This window comes from Rosa chinensis, chromosome 3 (genome assembly GCF_002994745.2).
Source record: "Rosa chinensis cultivar Old Blush chromosome 3, RchiOBHm-V2, whole genome shotgun sequence".
NCBI lineage: Eukaryota > Viridiplantae > Streptophyta > Magnoliopsida > Rosales > Rosaceae > Rosa > Rosa chinensis.
In genome coordinates this window covers 21229854-21255397 of record NC_037090.1, presented here as the reverse complement: position 1 = coordinate 21255397, position 25544 = coordinate 21229854, and the positions used below count along the sequence as shown (strand labels likewise).

The 25544-nt window shown below is 38.4% G+C and overlaps 2 protein-coding genes and 1 long non-coding RNA gene across 5 annotated transcripts; all 3 read right to left on the bottom strand.

Moving 5' to 3' along the window:
- Positions 1–7: 7 nt before the first annotated feature.
- On the bottom strand, positions 8–7622 carry LOC112191303. Of its 2 annotated transcripts, none has more exons than XR_005808040.1 (3): positions 7216–7622; positions 5067–5485; positions 8–747 (listed from the first exon to the last, which is right to left on the bottom strand). It is a non-coding gene; the product is annotated as an uncharacterized LOC112191303 (long non-coding RNA). The 2 variants fall into 2 exon arrangements; XR_002932908.2 differs by lacking the exon at positions 7216–7622 and adding an exon at positions 6681–6727.
- Positions 7623–19255: 11633 nt separating this feature from the next.
- Positions 19256–20415, bottom strand: LOC112193319. 2 transcript variants are annotated; one of them, XM_024333407.2, is made up of 4 exons: positions 19977–20415; positions 19743–19864; positions 19592–19655; positions 19256–19487 (listed from the first exon to the last, which is right to left on the bottom strand). In XM_024333407.2, exons 1-3 carry the CDS (start codon positions 20305–20307, stop codon positions 19593–19595), a joined length of 516 nt encoding a protein of 171 aa, XP_024189175.1. In that variant the 5' UTR covers positions 20308–20415; the 3' UTR covers positions 19256–19487; position 19592. The 2 variants fall into 2 exon arrangements, with proteins under 2 accessions (XP_024189175.1, XP_024189174.1); XM_024333406.2 differs by having other exon boundaries at positions 19256–19482; positions 19977–20411.
- Positions 20416–20688: 273 nt separating this feature from the next.
- Positions 20689–23453, bottom strand: LOC112193318 (2-Cys peroxiredoxin BAS1, chloroplastic). Its single transcript, XM_024333405.2, has 7 exons — positions 23148–23453; positions 22985–23059; positions 22812–22893; positions 22627–22706; positions 21534–21659; positions 21317–21430; positions 20689–21166 (listed from the first exon to the last, which is right to left on the bottom strand). The coding sequence occupies exons 1-7, from the start codon at positions 23358–23360 to the stop codon at positions 21050–21052; spliced, it is 807 nt and encodes a 268-aa protein (XP_024189173.1). The 5' UTR covers positions 23361–23453; the 3' UTR covers positions 20689–21049.
- Positions 23454–25544: the final 2091 nt, after the last annotated feature.

Below are 25544 nucleotides of genomic sequence, written 5' to 3'. Positions count from 1 at the left end.
CAATTGAGTGGCCCCTGAATTGATTGAAAGAAATTTAAAGAGTTGTGCAGACCGTGATTCAAACCTTGGTGGACAAGGGATCAGTTTGGCTTCACTTCCGCGGGAGCAACGCGCGGCTTTGTGCTTATTACAGCAAATAGTAATATATATATATATATATATATATATATTATCTTTAGCTTATATACAGAAAATCCAAATTCCGGAGGCCCCCGAGAGCCGGTGGCCTGAGGCGGCTGCCTTAGGCGGCAGCCCTCAGGGCCGGCCCTGCCTAAACCCCTCTCCCTCCATATGAGAAAATGGTAACTCATCTAGAATAATATACTCCACACATAACAATGATAGCTCTTCTTGAGTGCATTCTACAGTACACAACTCACTAGTTGGTTTTTTAAAAGAAAAAATCCTTTGCCTTTTAGCTTTCATCATCTCAATATTCGGGGGATACTTTGGACACTTTTCCTCATGATTTATAAGAGAGGTTGTACCATTCTTCCTAGGATCAGCACAGAATTCTTTTCCGCAATAATTGCATGCACCCTTAATTCCACCCTCCACAACCTTCCTATCATAATGATTCCAAATATCTGACGTTTCTTTCCATTTCAATGCCTCAAGGATGCTTTCCACACTTCCGTCATCTTCAAGATCGATTACTTGACTTCCTCTTTCTTCTTCCAGAGTTGCAACATTACTTCTTTCGTTAACCGGTATTGGTGTTGTCGATTCACTAATACTAGTGTTGATCTGCAGTTTATAGAATTTGATTGTTAGACTATATCAATACATAGACATCAAAACAGAAAACATATTGCAAAACAGAAACAATTTACATAAAGCATTACATATTGCAGTAACAATTTACAGAAAGCTGCACATATTGCATAAACAGTTTATAACGCAGAACTGTGCATATTGCTGAAACAGTTTACAGAAAACTGCACATATTGCATAAATAGTTTACAAAAAGCTACACATATGCAGAAACAGAAACCAAAACAGATTGCAGAAACTGTTTACATAAACAGATTGTGTTTACATAATGCAGAAAATGTTTACACAATGCAGAAACTGTTTACATAATGCTGTTTATAATGCAGCAAACCAGCAACACGTGCAAAATGTGCAGCAAATGCATTACTTGAGCAATAAACAGATAAATGTAACACACTTACTTAGTTACTTACAACAATATTTAACAATCCAAAAAAAAAAAAAAGTCACTTCAAGTTCAAACTTCAAAGTGCAATAGTTAAACACACTTACTTAGTTACTTACAGCAAGTCAACAACATTTAACAATCTAAAAAAAAAATATAAAGGAATCACTTCAAGTTCAAACTTCAAAGTGCAGCCCCTAAACCCTTATATACCAAGAAGGCAACAAATCATTCAGCACATATATACTAGATAACCAGCAGCCCTTTAGGACAGAAGAACACAAACTAATATACCAACAAGCCAATTCTAAGCTTAAAGTCTCAACCATTTATAACAAGTAGAATCTGCCACAGAAACATACAAAAGAATAATGATTGCTCAAAGTCACCTTCTCTAATTTGCAAACCAGCATGTATTCAAAAGTTATAAATGCAACAACAAGTCTCAACACATCTAATCCAAATATCCAATTTCCACACAAATCCTAAACCTATAGCACTAAAAATAAACAAAATTGCTACCTGAGATGATGACGTTGATTTTGGATGAGCACCCAAACTAGTAGCAACTGATTTAGATTGCCTCTTCATTTTCTAGATACGCAGATTACTCATATTCAAATAAGTAAACAGAACCGTGACTATAGAGGTCAAGAAAAAACAAAGTGACTTGTTATTCCAAAAGCAAACAAAATCTAGAACTACTCGACCAAAACAAATGCAGAGTACCTGAAACCAAAATACTTAATTCCAAGGTTCGATTTCGGCCAAGGTGCGAGGAAGACAACGACTGTCGAGACTTGATGCGGTTATGACCGGGCTCCGATTGACAGAGACATCAGAGAGTTCACATCGATGAGGTTTTGCTGAAGGAAAACACAATTAGAGACTGAAGTGAATGAATGCAACACAAAGAAGGGAATGAACAATCGACTTATCGACGAGAGCTTCGATTTCCGGCGAAGGTGCTAGGGAGACGATGGCGGTCAATGTAATGAGGTTATGACCGTCGAAACGTGATTGAGATTCGAGAAAGAGGTTAGAGATTAGGAGTCTGAGAGAGAGTAAGACTCGGGAATGGGATTACAAGGTTGTGAGGTGAAGGAGTGAAGTGTCTTAGGCTTTTAGGGTTTGGCATAAAACTATACAAAACGACGTCGTTTCGAAGCAAATTCAGTTTTCGATTCTTACCGCAACCGAAAACCTAACCGATCAGGTTTGGTTTGGTGAGCTTGTTTGCTTTTCAGTTCGATTTTTTTTATGCTTCAATTCTGATATATATTGGTGCGATTTTTTCGATTTTCGGTTTCGCAAGCCCACCCCTAGAATACACATGAGAACAGAGACTTAGGATTTTAGTCTTCTACAGGCTACAACTTGAATAAATAAAGAAAAGATATATACAGGTTAATCAAAGATTCACAAAACATAACAGTTTGCAATTGGCTTCAGATATATTGTAAACATTGTTGAAGAATGTTGACTTTAGGGTGCCTTGTCAAACTAGGATTAATTCTATAGTTGTAATAGGAGAGAATTTCCAATTCAAATTAAAATAGGAATCCTTGTACACCAAGAAATTGTACTTTGTAATCCATATATATAGGACTTATATTATCAATGAATTGACACACCAATTTTCCCTATAATCTCTCTTGCATCCTATTTCGTTAAACATGTTATTAGCACGAGCCCTAACCCTAAAACTAAAAAGCCAAAACTCAAGAAAGGGAAAAATTTCATCTACTGTTAGCCTCACCTTCCCCTACAGCCTTGCTCACCCACGCGCCCGTCGGCTAGCCTCACTAGCCTTTCAACCACGTTAGCCTCTTTAGCCACCTTCTGGGTTAGCCTCGCTAGCCCCCGTACCAGCGCCAATCTCGCACGCACTCACGTGCGTTCCCCCGCTAGCCTCGCTTGCTCTGCAAGCTTTTGCCGCACCCGCCTGTACGCTCACAACTAGCCTCTCCGCTGGCCTGCCTGCACATCTCGGTTAGCCTCGCTTCAGCAGATCTCGGCTATCTTCCTTGCACGCATGCATCAACACGCTCATCCTTCAAGAATTTCAAGCTTCGAAATTCACAAGTAAGTTTTATATTAAAGTTTTTGATTTTTTTTAATTTAAATTTTATTTTATTTTTCTTCGGGGACTTCCAAAATCTCTTCTCCTACATCCTACATTTCTTGTAACATGGGTTCGATTTATAAAAACGGATCCGTGTGGAGTTCACGCTAAATTACTAGCTAAGAGCGTTCATAAACCATAGACTAAGAGCGTTTGTGAGCATCGTAATATTACGAACTAAGAGCGTTTGTGAGCATTGTAATAGCATTCATGAGCATCAAAATTTGACCACTCAAACGTCATTGTTTCAATCCAAATCCAAACTTTGGAAACTATCAACAAAGACAGTGGTTATAACTCTTTCTCAACTAGGCCAATCCAATTAATTGTGATGTCTAGAAAAGGTTTGTTATGAGAGAACGGTTTTACAAGTGAGCATTGCTCCACCAAAATCTCGCCTTCCCTTACCTGGTCACTACCAAATTGGAGTTACTGAAAGAATTGAGTAACTACTACTTGTCTAAGCTTGATTATTATTTTGGATTAAATTTTGATTTAGAAACTTTGACGTCACCATTGGCTTTCATTAAAATAAAGTGTCATTTTTTATTCAAACTTTATTCATTCAAGTATGTTTCTTGAAGAGCTAGAATGCCTCGTAGATAGTGGTACTAGGCACACCATACTTCGACATAGGCAATTATTCCTTGATATGACGCCTACTTGATATTCAATGACTACGATGGTAGGGTCATCTAAATTGATTCATGGTCGAGGACCAGCTCAATTCTTGTTGCCAAATGGCACAATCATTAATGTCACTGAAGCCCTCTACGCTCTTAGGGCCGGAAGAACCCTTTTAAGTTTTAAAGATATAAGAGCCAGTGGTTTTCATGTGGAAACACATTGTGAGAATGGACAAGACTAAGAGAAGGGGACATAAAGCCTAAACTTCTCCTAGTAGAAGAGAAAACAAAAGAACAAAAATGCAACTACTAAATTAATACAAGAACTATATCAGAGCTAGCCCATATGAATATCAAAAATCACTTGGGCACCAAAGAGATAAGCAGCATTCAACAACCGAAAAAGAAGCCAACGAAACCAGTAGATCGAAAGCCGCATCAGCATATTGCTTGATAAGTAAAGAAAACAACTCATGCTTCTAACTAAAAACTGAACTGTACGTCTTGAAGTAGCTACTAAACTGCAACAAATAAAAACCTAGTAGCAATTAAACCAAAGGAAAAACAGTTAATATGAAATTAGCATAGTACCATTCTAAGGGAGGACTGGAGGAGGCTACTTTCAAGTGTTGCCTATATACAAAACTACCAATTGCAATGATTAAAGAAGAAATCAATACAAAAACAAATTTAAAAAAAAAAAAAAAAAAACAGTTGCTATCATATATATGTGTGTGTGTGTAGTTCAAATATTGCCACCCATACTAGACATGAAAAAGAACAATAAGCATGTACACAGAAGGAGTACGAATTGCAATACCTCACCTACAACTGAATTGACTATTCTTGAATGGCTCTTTTACTTCAAAGCAATCCACTTTGAACAAAATATTACGATATAAAGTTCAAGACATAATTAAGGAATCTTGATATAATAGGTCTATATAAAATGCAAGAAAAGATTTGTATTTTATCAAAAGACACAAGCAAATATTATCCTTCTATTTCATTGTACATGATGGATTTCTTTGTTTGAGTACGGAGAAAGATTACTCCCTTCACACCCCAAAAATGAATGCAACACGCTTACTCAAAAATATATAAGAAGAAAATATTATGTAGAACACCAAGGAATACAAATAGAAAGATGGTGTACCTTAGGCTTGCTTGCTTGCTGCTGCTAAAATAAAGTAGAACAGATGACAGGACCCGCCCCAAATTTCAACCCGAAATCCGAAGAGGCCCTGTGGGGCCCACCTTAGAAGAAATTCTACCAAAAATTTGGCAGAACTTCCCCTAAAAATGGACTACCCAAAACCTGTAGAAAACATTTACACTTCTAAATCATTCATCCTTATTCTCCTGGAGCCACCCTGCTCCCCAAATAACATCAACTTCCAATTTCACAAATAACAATCTCAACCCACATTACAAGATTAATTTCACAGGTTATCAGAGCAATACTATTCCATTAGGTAGTAAAGAACACAGAAATAGAATGAGTACGCGGAAGCAATGCTGTTGGCTATGCCTCGACTCCATGTACGCCCGACCTCAATTAACCTAGCCTGCAAACTGGGCATTTGAAAACCAAAGGGCCCAGGGGAAAAGTAATTTAAAACACGTTAGCGTGAGTGGACAAAAATAAATAATTTAATATGAATAAAACAAAATAAAACTACATACTTTCCCACATTTTTCGATATATAAAAAAAAAATCCGGATGCATGCAACATTTATAAAACACTTAAGAAAGTAATCCGAAAAACGTTGAACTCCAGAAAACCGACTAGCCCCGCTAGCCACAACAACAGAGTAAAAGATTGAAATTTCAATACTCGAAAATATAAGACCAGCCCCGCTGGTTAAGAAAACTCAGACTAGTCCCCGCTAGTCAAAAATAGTATAAGTAGGGGAAGATGATAGCCATACGAATGAGCCTCCCAGGCTCGGGTGATAGCCTCCCAGGCTAAAGTACTCCCATTACTCTCGTAATATACCCTTACGCCACTAAGTGTAGCGATAGGATACCGGGCTACAGAATTACTGTCACAGAGACAGTAACCTGCGCCACAAAGGCGGAGGGCTACGGTGATCCCATCACCGCGCCACAAAGGCGAAAAATCCAGTAAATCCAAAATAAATAATCCCATCACCCCTCAGTATGGCACAGGGAAACATAACCGAAAATCCAGTAAATCCAAAATACAAAAGGCTTCCCCCATCTCTCGTAAAAGAATTTCCAACGACGTGTCCCACACGCCAAAAGTATCTCCCAATCAATAGCAAAAAGGCGAGAAATAATAATAAATCGTAATCCCCGTAAACCGAAACAAAACCAATTCTCAAATCATCATCAAGGCATTCCCAATGCCAAAATCGAAAGTCGATAAATAAATAGGAAAGATCAATAACTCAACGGCGTGTCCCACACGCCAAAATATTCTCGGGTCAATAATGAATAAGCAAGGAAGTTCAATAATGAACTAATATTTCATTTTGGAAAATACCATGGAAAATACTTTGTTGAAAAACAACATAATTCAAAGTTTCGAATCCGGGCATAACAAAATTAATATCCAAAAATCACAACCGGAATAATTCATAATCACTTCATGAAACTCATCAATGAAAGTAATTCCTCGTCATAAATCAAAATCAGGAATCCGAAAACAATTATATGCTCAAAATGTAATATAATAAATAACTAGAGCATTACTTTAAGAAATAAATGCATGCATCATTTTTTTTTTAAAAAAAGTCCACTCACAGTACTATTCCGACGATCATGCATTCGAGTTCCGTCATCGAGCAATAGCTCGGTACGACGCCCTATACATAAATATATTCCGTGAATAACTATTCTAATTAAATACGATTCTCAAAATCGAATCCTCATAAATCATCTCCCCAATTCTTCTCGGATTCAGCCCAAATTATACCACTAATACCAATTCGTTAATTTAAAGGTTCCAAGGCAGAACCGAGAGATATCCGACGGTCGGATTCTCGTAATTTAATAATCAAAACCACCCTAAACTTCAAAAATTCATAATTAATTCCAAGTTTCCCCAAAAATTACCAAACTTCACATACAAGCTCTACACAATTTATAGGATTTAATGGGCTAAAAAAAATAGAATTTAAATTACTGTTTAAACGCCACTAGTGTTCACGCATCGCACTGTTCACGCATGACACTGTTCATGCGGCGGCCAACTCCTCCTCCGGCCACCAAATTTCAACCACATAATCATCTCAACATTCTAAGCATTTTTCATAACTGTGACCAAGTGAGAAAATACCTTGAAGTACTCCAATTTTGCCGATGAACACAAACCCGGAAATCTCCAAACCCACCAATTTGGAAATCCTTCAAATTCACCTTCCAAACGTGGAAATTTCAGCTAGAAGTCTTGAGGGAATATGATCAGTGACTCGAGGCGCTCCTAATAGAACCAATTTTCCCTCCGGAGATAGCCGAAAACTGGAGAATTTCACCGGAGAAGCAAATTGCTACAGTAACAATGATTGCATAAATTCGGGGTTTTCCGGCCAAATCACCGATACCCACTGATACCATCGTATAGAGGAGGAAGAGACGGTCCAAGGACAACTGGAATCACATCGATCGGACGCCGGACTGTGAAGAAATCGGAAAAAGAAAAAGAGAGGGCGACGCGGGGGAAGAGGGAGAGGGGAGAGAGAGGGTCAGGGTAAGTTCTGAAAATGGGAACTTACCTCGGTAAGTTTCCTTATATATAGAGAGTTACCATAAACAGTAAATTCACCTTTTCACTTATAACTTTCACATACGAACTCCGATTTTTACGTACCATATATGCACACGCTCGGTTTAACGTCCTCTACAACTTTCATGAAGGAAATTTTCTCAAATTTTGACCCGAACAAAAAGTCAACTTTTATGGCCACTAAAAGTACCAAAACGATAGTAAAAGTGAAAATAGTTGTCGTTTACCGTCCAAATGACTAGTAAACGGATAAATTAAGATACGGGATGTTACAACATAATAGAAAGATTAATAACAAACATTGTAATTATTGCCATTTCAATGCTTCTTGACAAACTCTACGATCCTAGAAATTAGATATTAAACTCTGAATTTAGAAATACGTGCCTGGCTTCATTACTGCTGCAAGAAAAAAGCATGACCCATTCCGAGAGACTCAAAACTACACACCCTGGTTAGCATTCGAAGAAGGCTAGAGAGGATTGTATGCACCGACAGTGCAAGTGCACTGTAGATTATTTTAATCTCTAAAAAAATAACAACCACTCATCTAATCCACTCCTTTATATATTTTAATATCAAAAAAATTACATCCATTTACATTGCAAGTACCCATGCACTGACGGTGCATGGAATACACTCCCACTCATAATATTCCACCTGAGCGTCCTTAAAGATGTCAATCGCCCCAACGAAAATAAGCACCAAAAACACATAAGAAGAAATATGATATCACTAAAACTAATAGTTCTAAGATCTAATTGAATAAGTAGGAAACTAATTAGCTGTCAATTCTCGCTCTTTGATCGTCTTCTTCTTTTTTCTTCCTTTAGCCTATTTTCAACCACGGCTTATTGCTCTTCTCCTGCCCCATTTTTTGTCTTCTCTCGTTTCCCCTCTTCACCTAAACTTAACCCGCTAAAGACTCTTATTAACCCTAATCTTAAATGAATCTTAGCCATCCATCTAAAACAAACAATTTCAGCCATATAAATTGGTGTCGGCCTAAACAAAAGAAAAATAATAACTCTGATAAAAAAAAGGAAAATAATTATGTAAAAAAATAATATCAATTAAAAAAAAAGGAAAATAGATAGCAACTATATAAATAGTGTAGCAACTAGCTAGTAGCAAACCTATTATCAATAATAACGATACACTAAATTCACTATGTGTGTCTATATATATATATATATATATATATGGTTCTTCTATTAATATATTCTTTTCTGTTTTTGTCATTTTAAGAAATCATTTGTGGGGCTCATATTTTGATCACGTATCGACAAATTGATTATTCAATTTTTAGGTTTCTATGAGTAGATTACTTCTGCACACTTTCAGCCAAATTGATAATTGTTAAGGTGACTAACTAGATGTACCGAATATGTCCAACCTTAACCTTTCATATTCACTTATGGTAAATTAGTGGATCCCATAAGCTATCCCTTAAAATGGCAAAAGAAAGACAAAAAAAAAAAAAAAAAGGATCCCTTAGTAGGGACGATTCAAGAGGTTCAATAGCTATGAGGACAATGAATAAGAACTCAAGAGGCACTTGAACGGAGACGATTCAAGAGGTCTCATAGATTGAACCTAAGATAAGAGGTCTCTTAGATTGAACTCAATAGGTGACTAGAATGAGTCAACAAGATTGAAGACCAAAGATATCCCGATGCAAAAAGACAAAAGAGTCATCTTCAAACTAATGTGTTAGTCTCAAAGGGATCATTATGCACAAACTAAATCAAATTTGAGATTTTTCAGTTATCAGTGATTAAAAAAAATAGATGGTTAATCTTAGTATTTTCAATTAAGCGAAAACACATATAAGCAGTCATGACCTAATTGTTTTTATGCGAGAAAGCTTGAGTTGTATAACAAATATGTGAGAAAGTTCAAGTAGTCACATACGCAATGAGCGACAACACATAGAACTTGTTGCCTAATTTGGTATTCTGTGAGGAATTTTCACTTGTTACAGAAGCATAAAGAGACAATCAGTAGAAGCTACCATTTAATTGGTCTTTTGTGAGAAATTTAAAGTTGTCGCATAAACATTAAACGATAATTCATATAAGTTGTATGCGAGGAATTTCATGTTGTCACATAAATATAAAGCAACAACCAGTAGAGGTCGTAGCCTAATTGGCCTTTTGTGAGAAAATTAAAGTTGTTACATAAACATTAAGCGACAACTTCTACGCCTAATTGGTTTTTAGTGAGGAAGTTCAAGTTGTCACATAATCATCAAGCGACAACCTGTAGAAGTCGTCGCCTAATTGGTTTTTTGCAAGAAAATTAAAGTTATCACATTAACATTAATCAACAACTCGTAAAAGTTGTCGCCTAATTGATTTTTAGCGAGGAAGTACAGGTTGTCACATAATCATCAAGCGATAACCTGTAAAAGTCGTCACCTTATAGGTCTTTTGCGAGAAAATTAAAGCTGTCACTTAAACATTAACCGACAACTAGTAGAAGTCGTCGCCTAATTAGTTTTCAGTGAGGAAATTCAAATTGTCACATAAACATTAAGCGACAACCTATTAAAGTTGTTGCCAAATTGATTTTCAGTGAGGAATGTAAGGTTGTCACATAATCATTTATCGACAACTCATAGAAGTGGTCACTGAATCAGTCTTCAGCGACAAAAATCTAGTTGTCACAGAAAGATTAAATGACAATCCGCAAAAATCGTCGCATAATTAATCTTTTGTGAGGAAGTTAAAATTGTCACACAAACATTAACCGACAGTTTGTAGAAATTGTCGCGTAATTGACATTTTGCGAGGAATTGGGTGTCGCATAATGTCAAATTGGCAACAACTGTCAATTTGTCGCAAATACCTACTTTATGCGACAAATTGGTTGTCGCCGATGGGGTCATGTGCGACAACTGAAATTTCCTCGTATTTGCCAAGTTTTTGCTACGATTTTTGGGTTGTCATAATGAAATTCCTCGCTTTTGCTATTTTCTCTTGTAGCGCATCATCTCTAATGACTACAGATATAAACGAGTATTAGACAAACTTATGTGTCATTATGATGGGTTGTATGCAACCACTATTCTAATCATTGAATCTAATCATGTCATGAGAGATGACTTATGAGATTCAGACACATATAGGCTTTGACATTACCGTTTGGGACACCCAAGTCGTGACATGATGATTCGTATATTAAAGACTTCACACAGACATCCCTTCTTCAGAACAAAGAGAAGTAAGAATCAAAAGTCGATTCAATTAGTGCATTGCACCGAACTGCCGCCGGCCAACGCCAGTACCGTGATCCCCCTGAGGCAAAATCATGGCTTTGACGCCATGTATGGAGACTTGGCTCCACTCTTTACTTCTCAAGTCGATTATGACTTTATGGCTCAACCAAAATCCTCATTGGTTGCTTCTAAAGCCCATCTTTCGATCTGCAAAGCCTACTCTTTAGTAAAATTACGATCGAGACCATCCTATGCAAATGACACTAAAAAAAATATTCCATTCTTGCAAAGAATCCAAGGTGATATTTGTGGACCTGGTCAACCACCTTACGGGCCATTTAGATATTTTATGGTGTTGGTTGATGCATCGACACGTTGGTTACATATCATGCTTTTGTCCATAAGGAACGTTGTATTTGCTAAACTCCTAGCACAAATTATTAAGTTAATGGCTCACCACCCCGATCATCTTATTAAGTCAATCCGTCTTGACAATGATGGGGAGTTTATATAAAAAACTTTTGATGATTATTGCATGTCCATCAGGATTGAAGTTGAACATCCAATTTCTCATGTTCACACCCAAAATGGTCTCGTAGAAGCTGCCATTAAAAGACTTCAAAAGGTTGCTAGAGCATTGGTTATGCTCACCAATCTCCCTGTTTCTGCTTGGGGATATGCAATATTGCTTGCAGTTGTGCTTATTTGTCTGAAGCCTACTGCCACTCAACCTTTTTCCGCATCCAGATGGTTACTGGATATGAGCTTGATGTCTCACACTTACGCATATTTGGGTGTGCAGTTTATGTGCCAATTGTGCCGTGTCACAGTGCACCAAATTGGGTCCTCAAAGACGATTAAGCATTTATGTTGGATATGATTATCCAATCATTATCCACTATTTAGAACCCTTGATAGGCGATCTCTTTATCACTAGATTTGCAGATTGTCACTTTGATGAGACAGTCTTCCGGTCGTTAGGAGGAGATAAGAACAAAAATATTCAACAAGAACGACAAGAATTGTCGTGGTCTGTCCCCACTTTGTCTCATCTTGATCCCCGAATCACACAGTCTGACATTGAAATGCGGAGATCTTCAGAACATAGCAGATTTGATGCCTGATGCGTTTTACTGATATCGCTAAAGTGACGAGATCACATATACCTGCTGCAAACGTGCCTGCAAGGATTGATGTCTCTAAACATAGAGGACAAGACGTTGTCCCTAGGGTTATTGAGGACGGCGCCACCGTCCATATTGAGGATGGCGTTGTGGCTAAGGCCATGGCTCCCACTAGGAAGCGTGGAAGGCCCACAGGTTCAATGGATTCTTGCCAAGAAAGAAAGTAAGTTTGGCACCAAATAGTCCATTAATCATCAATATAAATAATTAGGCCTAGGATCTGGAACAAGAAGAAACGCACCAAACTGCAACGAAAATCTCAGTTCAGTTCAGTTTTACAACATATGTGCTTACATGTTTATCGGTTCAGTCCCTGGTGATGCCTTCTCTGTTCGGTTCCGGTGCTTGTTTTTAAAACTTACTTGGAACTAAAATACAGATGCCAAATTATAATTGAATAATAGGGCCAAGCTTATTCCTGTAAAATAAACCCCTTCTCATGTGATCATGCACTAACTTAGTTCCAAATGCGATCAGAAATTTCCCATCTCATCTCCTATCCATTTGATCGAAATCCTAAAAAACTATCTCCTCTCTCAAACTCTTTCAAACCCGCCTCATGAACACGAAACATGAAACCCCAATTCTATTGATCAAAACCTATACGATCGTCTCACTTCTCTCAAAGTCTGGAACCCATAAACTGGTAAGCTCATTGTACTCTCAATCTCTCATCGATCTGCAATTTTAAATTTTCAATTATAATAGGATGTTTGGCCATCACTTTTTGTCTGTGAAATCTGACCAATTTATCCTCTTCATTTGAATCCAGTTCCCATGATTTCTTCCCGTTTCTGACTCACAAACCTCTAGAGTCCAGAGACTTCAGCCCTTGATTTCTTCCCGTAAGCTCCTCTTGAGTGAAATTGAAAAGATCCAGGCCTCCAACAATATCTGTTTATTGTTCTTGTATGTGTTAATTCTTACATCGTGGTCTTTGAGCTTATTTGTGGTATGGTTTCATTTGTATGTAGGCCAACATGGATTCAACAATGGTTGTTGATATTGTCCCTGTAAATGGAAGTGGAAGTGAAGAATCAGGCAAGTCTCCGAAGAATGCAGAGGAAGTGCCTAATATGTAATCGAAGAAGACAAAGTCTGCTACAATGAAGAGGAAAAGGAAAAGTAGACTGTTGTGACAAAAGAGAGGTCCCAGGTCTGGCAGCACTTCACCAAGGAAGATCATCTCATCATCTAGACTGTTGATGGAAAGGAAACTATTGTTGGGAATACCAAGAGGGCACAGTGTAAGTATTGCCCTACTCATCTTGCTTGTCATTTTACTAACAATGGAACTAGCAGTCTTAGAAAACACATTGAGCAAGTTTGCACTGGATACCCTGGTAGAACAGATTTAAGCAAGGGTCAGACTTATCTTAACTTCGATGGGTTTGATGATGTTGTTTTAAATTGGACTCAAGATAATTGTGTCATAGCTGCAACTAAAATTATTGTAATTGATGAACTCCCATTTAGTGCCATTGAAAGACTAGGATATAAAAAGTTATGTAAGGTAGCAGTCCCTAATTTCACCATTCCCTATAGGAAAACCATAGTGAAAACCTTCTTGGGGATGTACGACGCAAAGAAGGCAGAGCTGAAGAAGGAGCTAAACAACCATTATGTGTGTTTGACAGCCAATCCTTGGACATCGGTTCAAAACATAAACGTACTACATGGTTATTACAACTCATTTCATAGATAATAGATGGAGAATGCACAAGATGGTGTTTAACTTCTGTTTAATTCCAAACCATCAGGGAAATACCATAGGTAAGATTCTTGAGTGTTCTTTGATGCAATGAGGAATCAAGAGGGTTTTAACCATTAGCATAGATAATGCTTCAGCCAACAAGGTGGTGATTGATTACATTAGGAAAAAATTGTGCAATCTTGATCAACAACAAGTAGTGGGAGGGAAGTTTCTACATGTGAGATACTTGGCTCACATAGTGAACTTGATCGTTAAGTCTGGTTTGCATATTTTGGACAAGTCTATTGCTAGCTAGCATTAGAAACGCAGTTCAATATGTTAGAAGCTCACCATCTAGGCTTAATGCTTTTAAGCTTTGTGTCGAAAATGAAAATTTAGACAGTAATAAAGTTTGTGTTTTAGATGTTCCAACAAGGTGGAATTCCACCTACATAATTTTACTGCATTGCAGCTTAAACGAGGGTTTGATAGGATGGCTAAGGAGGATTGGAAGTGAAGGAGTTACTTCGATGAGAATGAGGAAGAATATGAGGAGGAGGAAGATAATTTTGGTGAAGCAAGGCCGCGAAACTCAACGAAAAGGATAAGGCCACAAAATGAAGCAGATTGGGACAAGCCTGGTGTTTTTCTGAGTTTTTGAAGGTTTTCTTTGACATAGTAGTGAGGGTGAGTGCAACAATCCACCCTAATGCACCCAAAGCCTTCCATAACATGGTCACGATTGAATCATAAATTGAGGACTTGTGTATGCAGCCCTATTCATCGGATGGAAGTGAGTCTGAAAAATTGTTGTTTCACATGGCTGTAAAAATGAAGAGCAAGTACAAGAAGAACTTTGGATCCTTAGATGATTGCAACCAACTGCTGCTAGTTACTCTAGTCTTGGATCCAAGGTATAAGCTGTTAAACTTCCAAAGAGTTTGCCAAAAAATGTTGAATTTCGATGATGAAACAGTGAAGAAAAAAGCGGGAGAAGTGAAGGACTTGGTGACCAGTCTAACAGATTTGTATGCTTCTATATTTGGTACTCAAAGTAGCCAAAGAGGTAGCAGAGTGTTGGAACAAGTTGCTGGCAGCACCAGTAGCAGCTATCATTCCAAAAATGTGAGTGGCAAGATGGCAGAACTTCTTGAGGATTGGGATAGGGAGTTAGAAGAAGGTGATGCAATTGTTGTAGGACTGATTTCAAGATATGGACTTGGTGGAAGCTTAATGGAAGCAAGTATCTCAATCTGCAATTAGTTGCTAAGGATGTTTTAGCAATTCAAGTCTCCATCGTGGCATCTGAATCATGCTTCAGCACTGACAAGAGGGTGATTGTTCCACTTCGGAGTTCATTAACTCCTAGATTTGGGGAGGCCTTAATTTGCCTCCAAACTTGGCTAAAGTTTGATAGCATTCATGTGAGCCCTAGAAAAACTATCGAGATAAGGTGAGATCGTTTGGAATAAATTTGACGATCTCGGTAATTGTTAAAATCTTTGGGAATAATTATTGAGATTTTTCACAAGGTGAAGTCTTCAAAATTTAGACTCTATAATAAAGTACATGGCACAAAGAGTTCGTGGTAATTTTCAGGGAACTTTTCAGACACCCAGCCTATTTATTATGAATTTCTGAAGTTTGGGAATTATGCAGTTTGGGGCGTTATAATTCAAGGCCTAGAATACACTCCTACACCAGAGAAAATGGTGTGGCTTGAATCTGTTGAGAAAGGTAAAATATATGTATGAATGTTAGACTATGATGTTTAAGTTGTTATGTGTTCATTTTTTATAATCATTGTGCTTACTGCCTCTTTTGTGTCTTTTACTTTTGTAAATGCAAAACAAGAGAAAGAAGAAATAGAAAAAAGAGAGAAGAGTGATGCAGAAAAGGCAGCAAAGGCCCCAAGACTGCACAAGAAATCTGATGCAGCAAAAGCAGCCAAAAAATGAACTTGAAAGAATGTAAGTATAAAGTGTATATTCATGTTGTGCTAGTTGCTATATCATTTAAAGGTGGTCCTCCAATTATCATTTTGTGCCATGTATGCTAAAGAATGCAGATTTCATTTGCTAGAATGTTGTGAAAGTGAAATGTGTGTGTATGAAACTATGAATGATTGAATGCAGATTTTAGTTGCTAGAGTGTGAATGCAGGTTTATGTTTTGTGAAAAATGTATGAAGTCTTGTGAATGCAAGTTCCAATCTTGTGATGCAGATTCCAGTTTTGTAAAAAAAAAAAAGTGAAATGTGTGTGTAACTATGAATGCAAATTTCAGTTGCTAGTGTGTTGTGAAAGAATTGAAAAGTGTGTTGATAAATGCAATATTGCAGTTGCAAGCTTGATAATGCGCGCTTAGTGAGATGAATATGAATGTTTTAAGAGAATGCAGAAAATCGTGTCCTTATTAATGCAGTTTCTGTTCAAACAGGGGTTATTCATAATGATATTGCATTATTGCTTGTCGTCTTGATTTCAGGCTTGTGGAAATATTGAAGTTGGACATGCTTGCTGCCTTGGAGATCTGCTTGCTTTCTTGCTGCATTCCTACTTCAAGATTCAAATCATGAATTGAACTTATTCACTTAATGTCTTTTCTGTTTTTCATCTAGGCTTGCAAAAGTAGCTTCAGTACTTTCACTACTTTGGAAGTTTGGATAATTGGATCTGTTGGTTAATTGTAACTTTTCAATTTGTTAAGTTTGAACTTTGATGTTTGAAATGGGTGTAACTTAACTTAAAAGTGAATAAATTTGTATTTATGATGTCTTTGCACTATGAAATTAATTTTTTATGCAGCCACTTATTTGTGTTATTTAGAAACGGCTCCAGGCACAAGAACAAGTTCTTAAGGAACCAAAAAAAGACAAGAACTGAACCATTTAGAGTCGATTCGATTCCAAAATGGTTCCAAGAAATTTGTTAACACAACCAAACCGATTATAAGAGTTATTTTTCCATCTCTATTCCACAACTTTTTCACAGGAACCGACCTGATCCCAGGCCTACAAATAATTCATCTTATGAGAATATTCCAAATTATGGTTATGTCCAAAAGACATCATTGGGGGACGCTCCAATGTCAAAACCAATTTCAGAGAATAGAGAGATATTAATAAATTACACTAGTGTACATGAGACATTGAATAGAGATTCCATTATTCTTGAAGATGCCTTTGCATATTCTGTTACAAAATGAATTATAGAACATGATGATATCGAGCCTCGCTCTGTTGAAGAATGCCAACAAAGAGCAGATTGGCCTAAATGGAAAGATGTGATCCAGGCTAAATTGGATTCACTAGCAAAGAGACAAGTATTTGGGCCAGTAACGCTAACACCCCCAAGTGTAAAGCTTGTTGGCCATAAATGGGTGTTTGTTAGAAAGCGTATTATAAAGCCCGCCTTGTGGCACAAGGTTTTTCGCAACTGCCTGCAATCGACTACTAGGGGACATATTCTCCCATAATGGACGTCATAACGTTACGCTATCTTGTCAGTTTGGTAGTTTTTGAAAAACTTGACATGCAGCTTATGGATGTGGTTACAACATATCTCTATGGGGATCTAGATTCAGAGATAGATATGAAGGTTCCAAATAGATTTCAGTTATCCAAATCAAGTGGGGCTCTAAACCACGGAGCGCATTTTCTATAAGATTAAAACACTCACTATATGGATTGAAACAATCCGGACGGATGTGGTATAACCGTCTAAGTGACTACTTGATTGGGAAGAGATATGTCAACAATGAAATATGCCCATGCGTGTTCATTAAAAGGACAAGTTCCAGTTGCAATTGTAGTAGTTTATGTTGATGACATAAACCTGATTGGAACTCTAGATGAGTTAAAGGAAACTGCTAAATATTTGAAATCCGAATTTGAGATTAAAGATCTTGAGAAAACACGGTTTTGTCACTGATTAGAACTCGAGCACCGTAGCGATGGGATTTTGATCCATCAGTCAACATATACTCAGAAAATACTAAGGTGCTTTAATGATGATAAAGTAAAGCTTGTGAGTACTCCCATGATTGGCTGTAGTCTTGAGCCTGGAAAGATCCATTTCATCCAAAGGATAAGGATCAAGACGTTTTAGAGGCTGAAGTGTAATATCTAAGTGCAATAGACGCATTATTATACTTAGCTCAATATATAAGACCGGATATTTCATTCACTGTGAACTTGTTAACTTGACATAGCTCTGCGCCAACACGTCGCCATTTGACTGGTGTAAAGACAATCTTTCGATACTTAAAAGGCAAAATTGATATGGGCTTATTTTATCCCTACAGAGAGAAAAGAATGGATGAAAGAATGGATTCGGACTCCATTGGCCCAAAGGCCATCGTCAATACTGTGCGCCACTGGCCAGAGATGGGGGAGCACGCTCCGCCGCCGTAGGTGGCTGGCGTCCTCTCTTCGTCCTTCACAATAATAGTGATATTTTGATGGGTTTTGCTGATGTAGGGTACCTCTCTGACCCTCACAAATGTCGCTCCCAAATTGGTTATGTCTTTACCATGGGAAGCACTGCTATATCTTGGAGGTTTACAAAACAGACTTGTCGCTACTTCCTCGAATCATGCAGAGATTATTACTCTACATGAAGCTGTACGTGAATGCATATGGCTAAGGTCTGTAATTAAACATATTCGAGGAACTTGTGGTTTGAAGTCTACCACAGATGAACCTAAATGCATTTATGAGGATAATGCAACTTGTATTGAACAAATGAAGTTAGGATTCATCAAGGGCGACAACACCAAGAATATATTGTCTAAGTTCTTTTATAATCAGCAACAACAAACACTTCTAAATAGTGAAGTGAATCAAATCCGATCAGAGGATAATGTAGCGGATTTATTCACTAAGTCGTTACCTAAATTCACCTTTGAGATGTGAAGAGCATCAGATTGAGAAAGTTATCCGAACTCCCATGATTGTAGCAATCAGGGGGAGATGTCGACATCAGGGGGCGGAATGATGTTTACGTGTTCGATCTCGAAGAGTGAAGGACGTGTTGTACTTTTTTTCTCATCCTCGAGGTTGTTTTTGTCCCACATGATTTTTATTACTCTAGCAAAGTTTTTAACGAGACAACGATTGAAGCGTCATCACCAAGTTTGAGCGGCACAAGGAGAAGTGTTGAAGAATGTTGACTTTAGTGTGCCTTGTCAAATTAGGATTAGTTCTATAGTTGTAATAGGAGAGAATTCCCAATTCAAGTTAGAATAGGAATCCTTGTACACCAAGAAATTGTACTTTGTAATCCCTATATATATAGGGCTCCTATTATCAATGAATTGACGCACCAATTTTCTCTACGATCTCTCTTGCATCCTAGTTCGTTAAACAAACACTAAACACCTCTATATTCTTTTCTGAATTTTCAGTCTGCTAATACTAAACCCTGTCCACAATTAAGTTGTAAATGTAGACCACTGAGGCTACTGAAGTGATAGGCAAGTAAAGAGTTAGCCCAGCTGAAACTCATATGTGTAATCTGTTCAAACTCATAATTTCATCCACACATATATAGTTCTTTCCTTCAAAATTTGATAAGACATGTTCCACTTAAAAGACATTTATAAATAATTTTTGCCTCCAAGGCTAGCTTTATAGTGTCTTGCCTGGGGACCCAAGTTGCAAGTTAATTGATCATTTTCCCAGCTCCTGCTGTTGTAGGTAAGCTTCTCACTTTACTTATATATCTGAACTTCAACAACAAAGAATAGCTCAGAAAGAAAGCACATAAGCTTCAACTTTTATTATAGTGGAAAGCACGGCAAGGCCAAAAGAAACTGGTGGTAGTGAGTTTACCCTAAAAGTTTGCAGGGCTGTCATCCAGTTGTTTCTCATCTTCTATATCTACCTCCAAAATTTCCTGAGAAAGAACTGGGTCATATTACTAAAACAACCAGGCATTCATGCTCATTATCAAATTAAGTAATAGTAAGATATAATAACTCACAGGGATTCTCTGCTTCAGATAATTGGCCAGCCTAGCCAGAACAAGGCTGCGTTCATGCCAAAACCGGCCTTTGAGACTGATCTTCACAAAGGGTCCATCTAGGTCAGCAAGATCAACTTGTCCTACAAACCATTCACCAAGTATAACTGTATAAGCCGATCAAGTCCACAATATAACTAACAAAAAAAAGAAATAAAAAAGATGAAATGTTTGTGTGAAAGATAGGTGTTGTACCTGTCATGCCAACTGAAGTGTCAAAGAGCTGACCAAATTCGACTCTGGCATCGGCCAAGACCTGTCTAATGTTGTCTTCTGTTAGGTCCAGAGGCTGTGAAGGCTGAGCTGCTGCTGCTGCTAATATGCTTGGAAATCTCTTACTAGATTTTGATCCTAGTGTTGCTGGGATTGTACAAATCCTTAGCCTTTGCCATTGTGTGTGGTTTTGGTTCACTGTGTTCAGGATTTGGGTTTTGGAGAAGTGATGGGGAGTAATGGGGAAGACTGGTGTCGGGTTTGTTCCTGTTATGTGGTAGTTCTGGTGATGAAGAACTCCTTGGACCCTCATCCCTCTTCCCCCTTCCAAAGCTTCTTTGGAAAAAATCACTACCTAATTCAAAAGGCTCTAACTATTGGATAGACAAATTGATCAGGACCACCTGTTTGAATGGATAGAATTCAGTCAATTCACTACCAAGCAGTCCAAGCTCCACCAAGCTCCAAGTGTATATATTATTGTAGCTGTATTATGCAGTTATGTTATATTTCTCATTCAGACGGGAAGAGTCTTGGTTTGAATCCTATAAGCATGTAAGCCCAATGAATTTTTTTCCCTAATTTCGCATCTTATGTTGTTATTCTCTCAACCCGAACTATAAATTGAAGCAAAAACCCAATTTTACCTCTGATTCAGATCGGGGAATATATCAACATGCATGCCGAACAATCATTTTTTCTCCCTTCAAATTCTGAATAGGAAAAGAAAAGGCAAATACTTTTATTCTCTTCACCTTACAATTTTCTGATAAGATTTAGTTACACTGTATGGTTCCTTAGTGCTGCTGGCTTACAAGTATGCCACAGATGGACCATATCATTAGAACACAAATATGCTAAAAGAAAAAAGGAGGTGAGAAGATTGAAATTGTATACTACTTGAATGCGCTGAAAACTGGGCAAGTTCAATACATTGGGTTTATTCTTCACATTCTGCTGCTCAAAATTCACCAAGAACTCTAGAAAAGGACATTACATGAATACAAAACTCGTTTACACCTTCCTATCTCACATAGATATGCAGTGTGCTCCCACTATATTGCAGAGAAGTACTCTTTGCTGAGCTTGGGGTCTGGCTTCATGGACTTCTCCCCAGGCTTCCACCCAGCGGGGCAAACCTCATCAGGGTTGTCCTGCACAAACTGCAAGGCCTGCAGGATCCAGGCAAGGAAACACACCGAAAAAATCCAATTATAACTAGTAAAATAAACATAATAATGAACAAGTTACAAGATATAAGGCAGATATTGGATGCTAAAAATCATCCCAATTTCTATCTTGGCCTCAAAGAAGTTGTTTACCTGGAGCGTTCTCTTAGTCTCATCCACACTTCGGCCGATGGCAAGATTGTTAATGGTGGAGTGTTGAATAACACCTTCCTTGTCAATAATGAAGAGTCCTCTCAATGCAATTCCCTATCACGGCAAAACCAAACTTTTAAATAATCCAGATTACAACATCACCAAGTCTCCCAAAATTTCTACTTCATTAAGTTCAGAACCAATTATCATCTCATACCTGGTCTGGGATCAGTACACCATAAGATTTTGAAATTGATTTGGTGACATCAGAGACCAATGGATACTTCAAGTCACCAAGACCGCCTGATTTCCTATCTGTTTGGACCCATGCAAGATGCGAAAACTACAAGAGAAAATGATAGTGTAAGGCCAAGATAATCTCAAAGATGAGTCTTTAAACAATTTCACTTGAAATAAATACATATAGGTACAAGACTTAGATAAGCATAAGGCTCAAAGGTGGTGCTCATCATTCATCATTTATTTTAAAAATTATGGAATCAAGAAAACAGTTTCCTGATATTGCCAACCTTAGTTATTCCTTTTGATCCAACCTTAGATACTATTTCTTGTGATTTTTTATTTTCCAACTTTGTCTATAAAAGTAAGACATTCTTCTTCACCAACACTGAGAATTGACCATTTGGCTCAACCAAATGCAAATGTATTCTTTAATTATGAGTCCAATTTCAGTTGACAATCAGCAAATGCAACTTGTAAGTTCACTTTCGTAGGTATAGCAAGTTGAAGTGGAAAGCCACCCTCTTCTAACATGTGTATATACAACTTATTGACTTATTGTAAAATGCAACAACAAATCCAAACATGAAACAAGTGAATGTGCATATGCAGAATATTGACTTTAAGTAATCCGAGACAACAGACCCACGGATCGAATAAGTTCTGACATGGGAATAATCCACTAAAACAGACCAACAGATTGAACAAGTTCTGACATGAGGATATGCAGGCCATTGACTTATTGTGATATGCTACAACAAAGGAAACATTGAACAATTCATCACATGTAGATATGCAGAATATTGACATTTTGCGACATGCTGCAAACAATCCAAACATTGAACAAGTTATAACAAATGCATATGCAGAGCATTGACTTTTTATGAAATGTCAATATGATTTTTTATGAAATGTCAACATGACCTTTTATGAAATGTCAACAGAACAAACTAGTAGGCAATCAGCTGCAGGTGGGTAGTCTGATAATGCATTCAAAGATTACAGCTGAATTTAAACAAGGGCTATCCAATGCACATTATGAAGATAGCCGGAGCAGAAAATCAACTTACAACACTGTCGACTGAAACACCCAAGACTTCTGTGTTGAGTGCCTCGAACTCAGCATGACGGTCACTGAAAGCAGTAATCTCTGAAAAATAGTTCAAAGATACAAACAGAGAAGTTAGATTCACGACCCGAAATCTCCATTAAAAAACTGAAACTGCGTAAGAAACAGATTAGTCGAAAAACAAACCTGTTGGGCAAACAAATGTGAAATCCAACGGATAGAAAAACAGAATCACATATTTCTTCCCAATGTATTCAGACAATTTGACCTGGGGAAATTGCAAATCTTTTAAGTTTCAAAAAAAAAAAAAAAAACCCAAATATGAATTCAGGAGACAACAATTTGAATAAGATTTTCACCTTGATGAATTCCTGGTCAAAAACAGCCTCAGCTTCAAAATCCGGCGCAACGTTTCCGACCAACGGAAGCTCAGCCTATACAAAACCAAAACGAAGAAATGAACTTGACAGCAGAATCAGAATCCATAAGCAATTACAATGAAATAGAGCGAGAAAGACTAACGGAAGCTTTGACGGCGAAGGACTTGGCGGAATGGGAGCCGCGGGAGAGGGAGATGGAGCGGGAGGGGGATGGGAGGCGGAGGCCGGTGAAGGATTTGGGGAATGTTAGGGTTTGGGATTGGGGCTTGGAGATGGAAGAGGCGGCGAGAGATGAGGATTTGGCGGAGGCGAAAGCCCTAGGGGTGGAGGAGATGAGAGCGGTTGAGGCGGCCATGGTGGTTCTTGGTAGCTCACCCACTCAAACTCGAACTGAATAATACTATCTATCAGTCAGTCACAGTCTGTGTGTGTGAGATGAGTCTATGAGTCTTCTTAAGGTGGAGAAATGGTAAGAGACAAGTGAGAGGATAGGGGGTTGGTGGACTGGGGCTCCATACATTTTGGGGCAACCGGAAATCTACCCTTTTTTTTTTTTTAAGCTGGCATTTACAAATGGGTGAAAGGTAAATGGTAGAAAGGACTGAGGTTGACCTTTGAAGATTTGGTTTCAAAATGGGATCTTGAACTAGAACACTATGGTTTGCCTCTAATTGGAAGGGTTGGGGTGGAAATCCTTATCTTTCAGAAGGGGTGTGAACCACAATTAGGTTGGAGAGTGATGGATCATTGGCATTGAGGAGCGGTTGTGGCACCAAATTATGATAAATTCACAATGTGTGAACAACGACAACTATGTACTATACTCAAGTTCAATAATATTAAACCCCAAGTCAATAAGGAGCAATCTTTTCCTGCTTTTGATTTTCGGAGGTGCAGATCTTAATACCCCTTTCTTCTTAGGTTAATTTTTGGATCCCTTTGGTCCCTAACCTTCTTTTTAGCCGAAGAAATCTTCGACCGCACATCCTTTAGGGAAAGAGCAAAAGACAAATCCTATTAGGAAAAGAAGGGAGAGCAACCAGTTTAGTGCCGACCGAGTTTCCAACAGAAGGCGGAGAACCCATTCCGGCGTTGTCTCAGCCAGGCTGCTGGGTTTCTCTCATAGGTTTCTTCATAGGAGAATGGCAGGTTTTGTTTTGATCCCTGACGGTGGGGTTGATCGGCATTTTTGATTGGTCGAGATCTGATCAGTGGACATTGGATTGGCTTTCCATCAAGGTGGTGTCGGCGTCTTAGGCTGCATCTAATCAGTTTTGGAATCGGATCAAGGTCTCCCTTTCGTGGTTGAGGTCGACGATGATCTCCAGATTTTGTGGTGCAGTGCTGAGTCGCTTTTGATAGAAGGAATGGATGCAAGGATGGTTGCCTGGGTTGGACGTCCACCGAACTAGGCGGCAGGCTGGCAGTGGGGTGGTACTCTGGCCAGCGGTTTTGTCTGAGTTTGGGCCTTATGGGCTGAAACACTTCTGGGTCCATTTGAGTAGGTCTGGTTCTTTTCAGAATTGGGTCAGGTCAGAGGGTGCTGTGATACCCTCATTTATTACTTAGTGCTTTGGGCAGGCCTGACCCGAGAGTTTTGACCTCCTTGGGTGATGTTAGGCCTTTATGGTCTTTAAAGTGTCAGTCGTAATTCGGATCATGGTTCTACGGAATTGGTAATTACCTCGAGTTGGACTAGACGAAGCGGCTTCAGGATAAGGAATTGACTCTTATTTGTTTGCTGAGAAGTAACTTTCTTTTCGTACCACAATTGGTGTGTAACGTCCCATATCTTAATTTACCTGTTTATTAGTCATTTGGATGGTAAACAGGAATTACTTTCACTTTTACTTTGTTTTAATACTTTTAGTGGCCCTAAATTGTTGACTTTTTGTTCGGGTCAAAATTTGAGAAAGTTTCCTTCATGAAAGTTGTAGAGGACGTTAAACCGAGCGCGTGCATATATGGTACGTAAAAATCGGAGTTCGTATGCGAAAGTTATAAGTGAAAGATTAAAGTTACTGTTCATGGTTACTGTTCACGGTAACTTTCTATAAATAGCTGAGTTACTGTGGTAGATTTCCATTTTCAGAAATCTACCGAATTTTCTCTCTCTTCTTCCCCGACTTTCCTTCCCCTTCTGCTTGTTTTCTTCCACCTGTGAATTCTTCCGTTTCCGGCCACCCCACGACGGAATCCGGGCATCGGCAGACTTGCCTCCTCCTCCTTGTCATGCCTGGGGTGGTGTTTTGCGGTGGCTCGGCCAAAGGAGCTCGGAATTGAGCCGCGAAGTTTACTGTAGCCGAACGGAGGTTTCGTCAATTTCCGTCCACCAAACCACCGTCGAAGGTGCGGTTTTTGCCAAGGATCATTTTGCCCCTAGCCATGAGCCACGATTTGCAATGTAAAGGGAGAATCGATCAGAACCCGATCCTAGAGTTCTTGGATTTTCTTCACCAGCCGATTTCGAGCACTTAAAGGTAAAATTGGAACATGTTGTAGTTATGAAAATTGTTGGGTTTGTTGAGTAGGTGGTGCT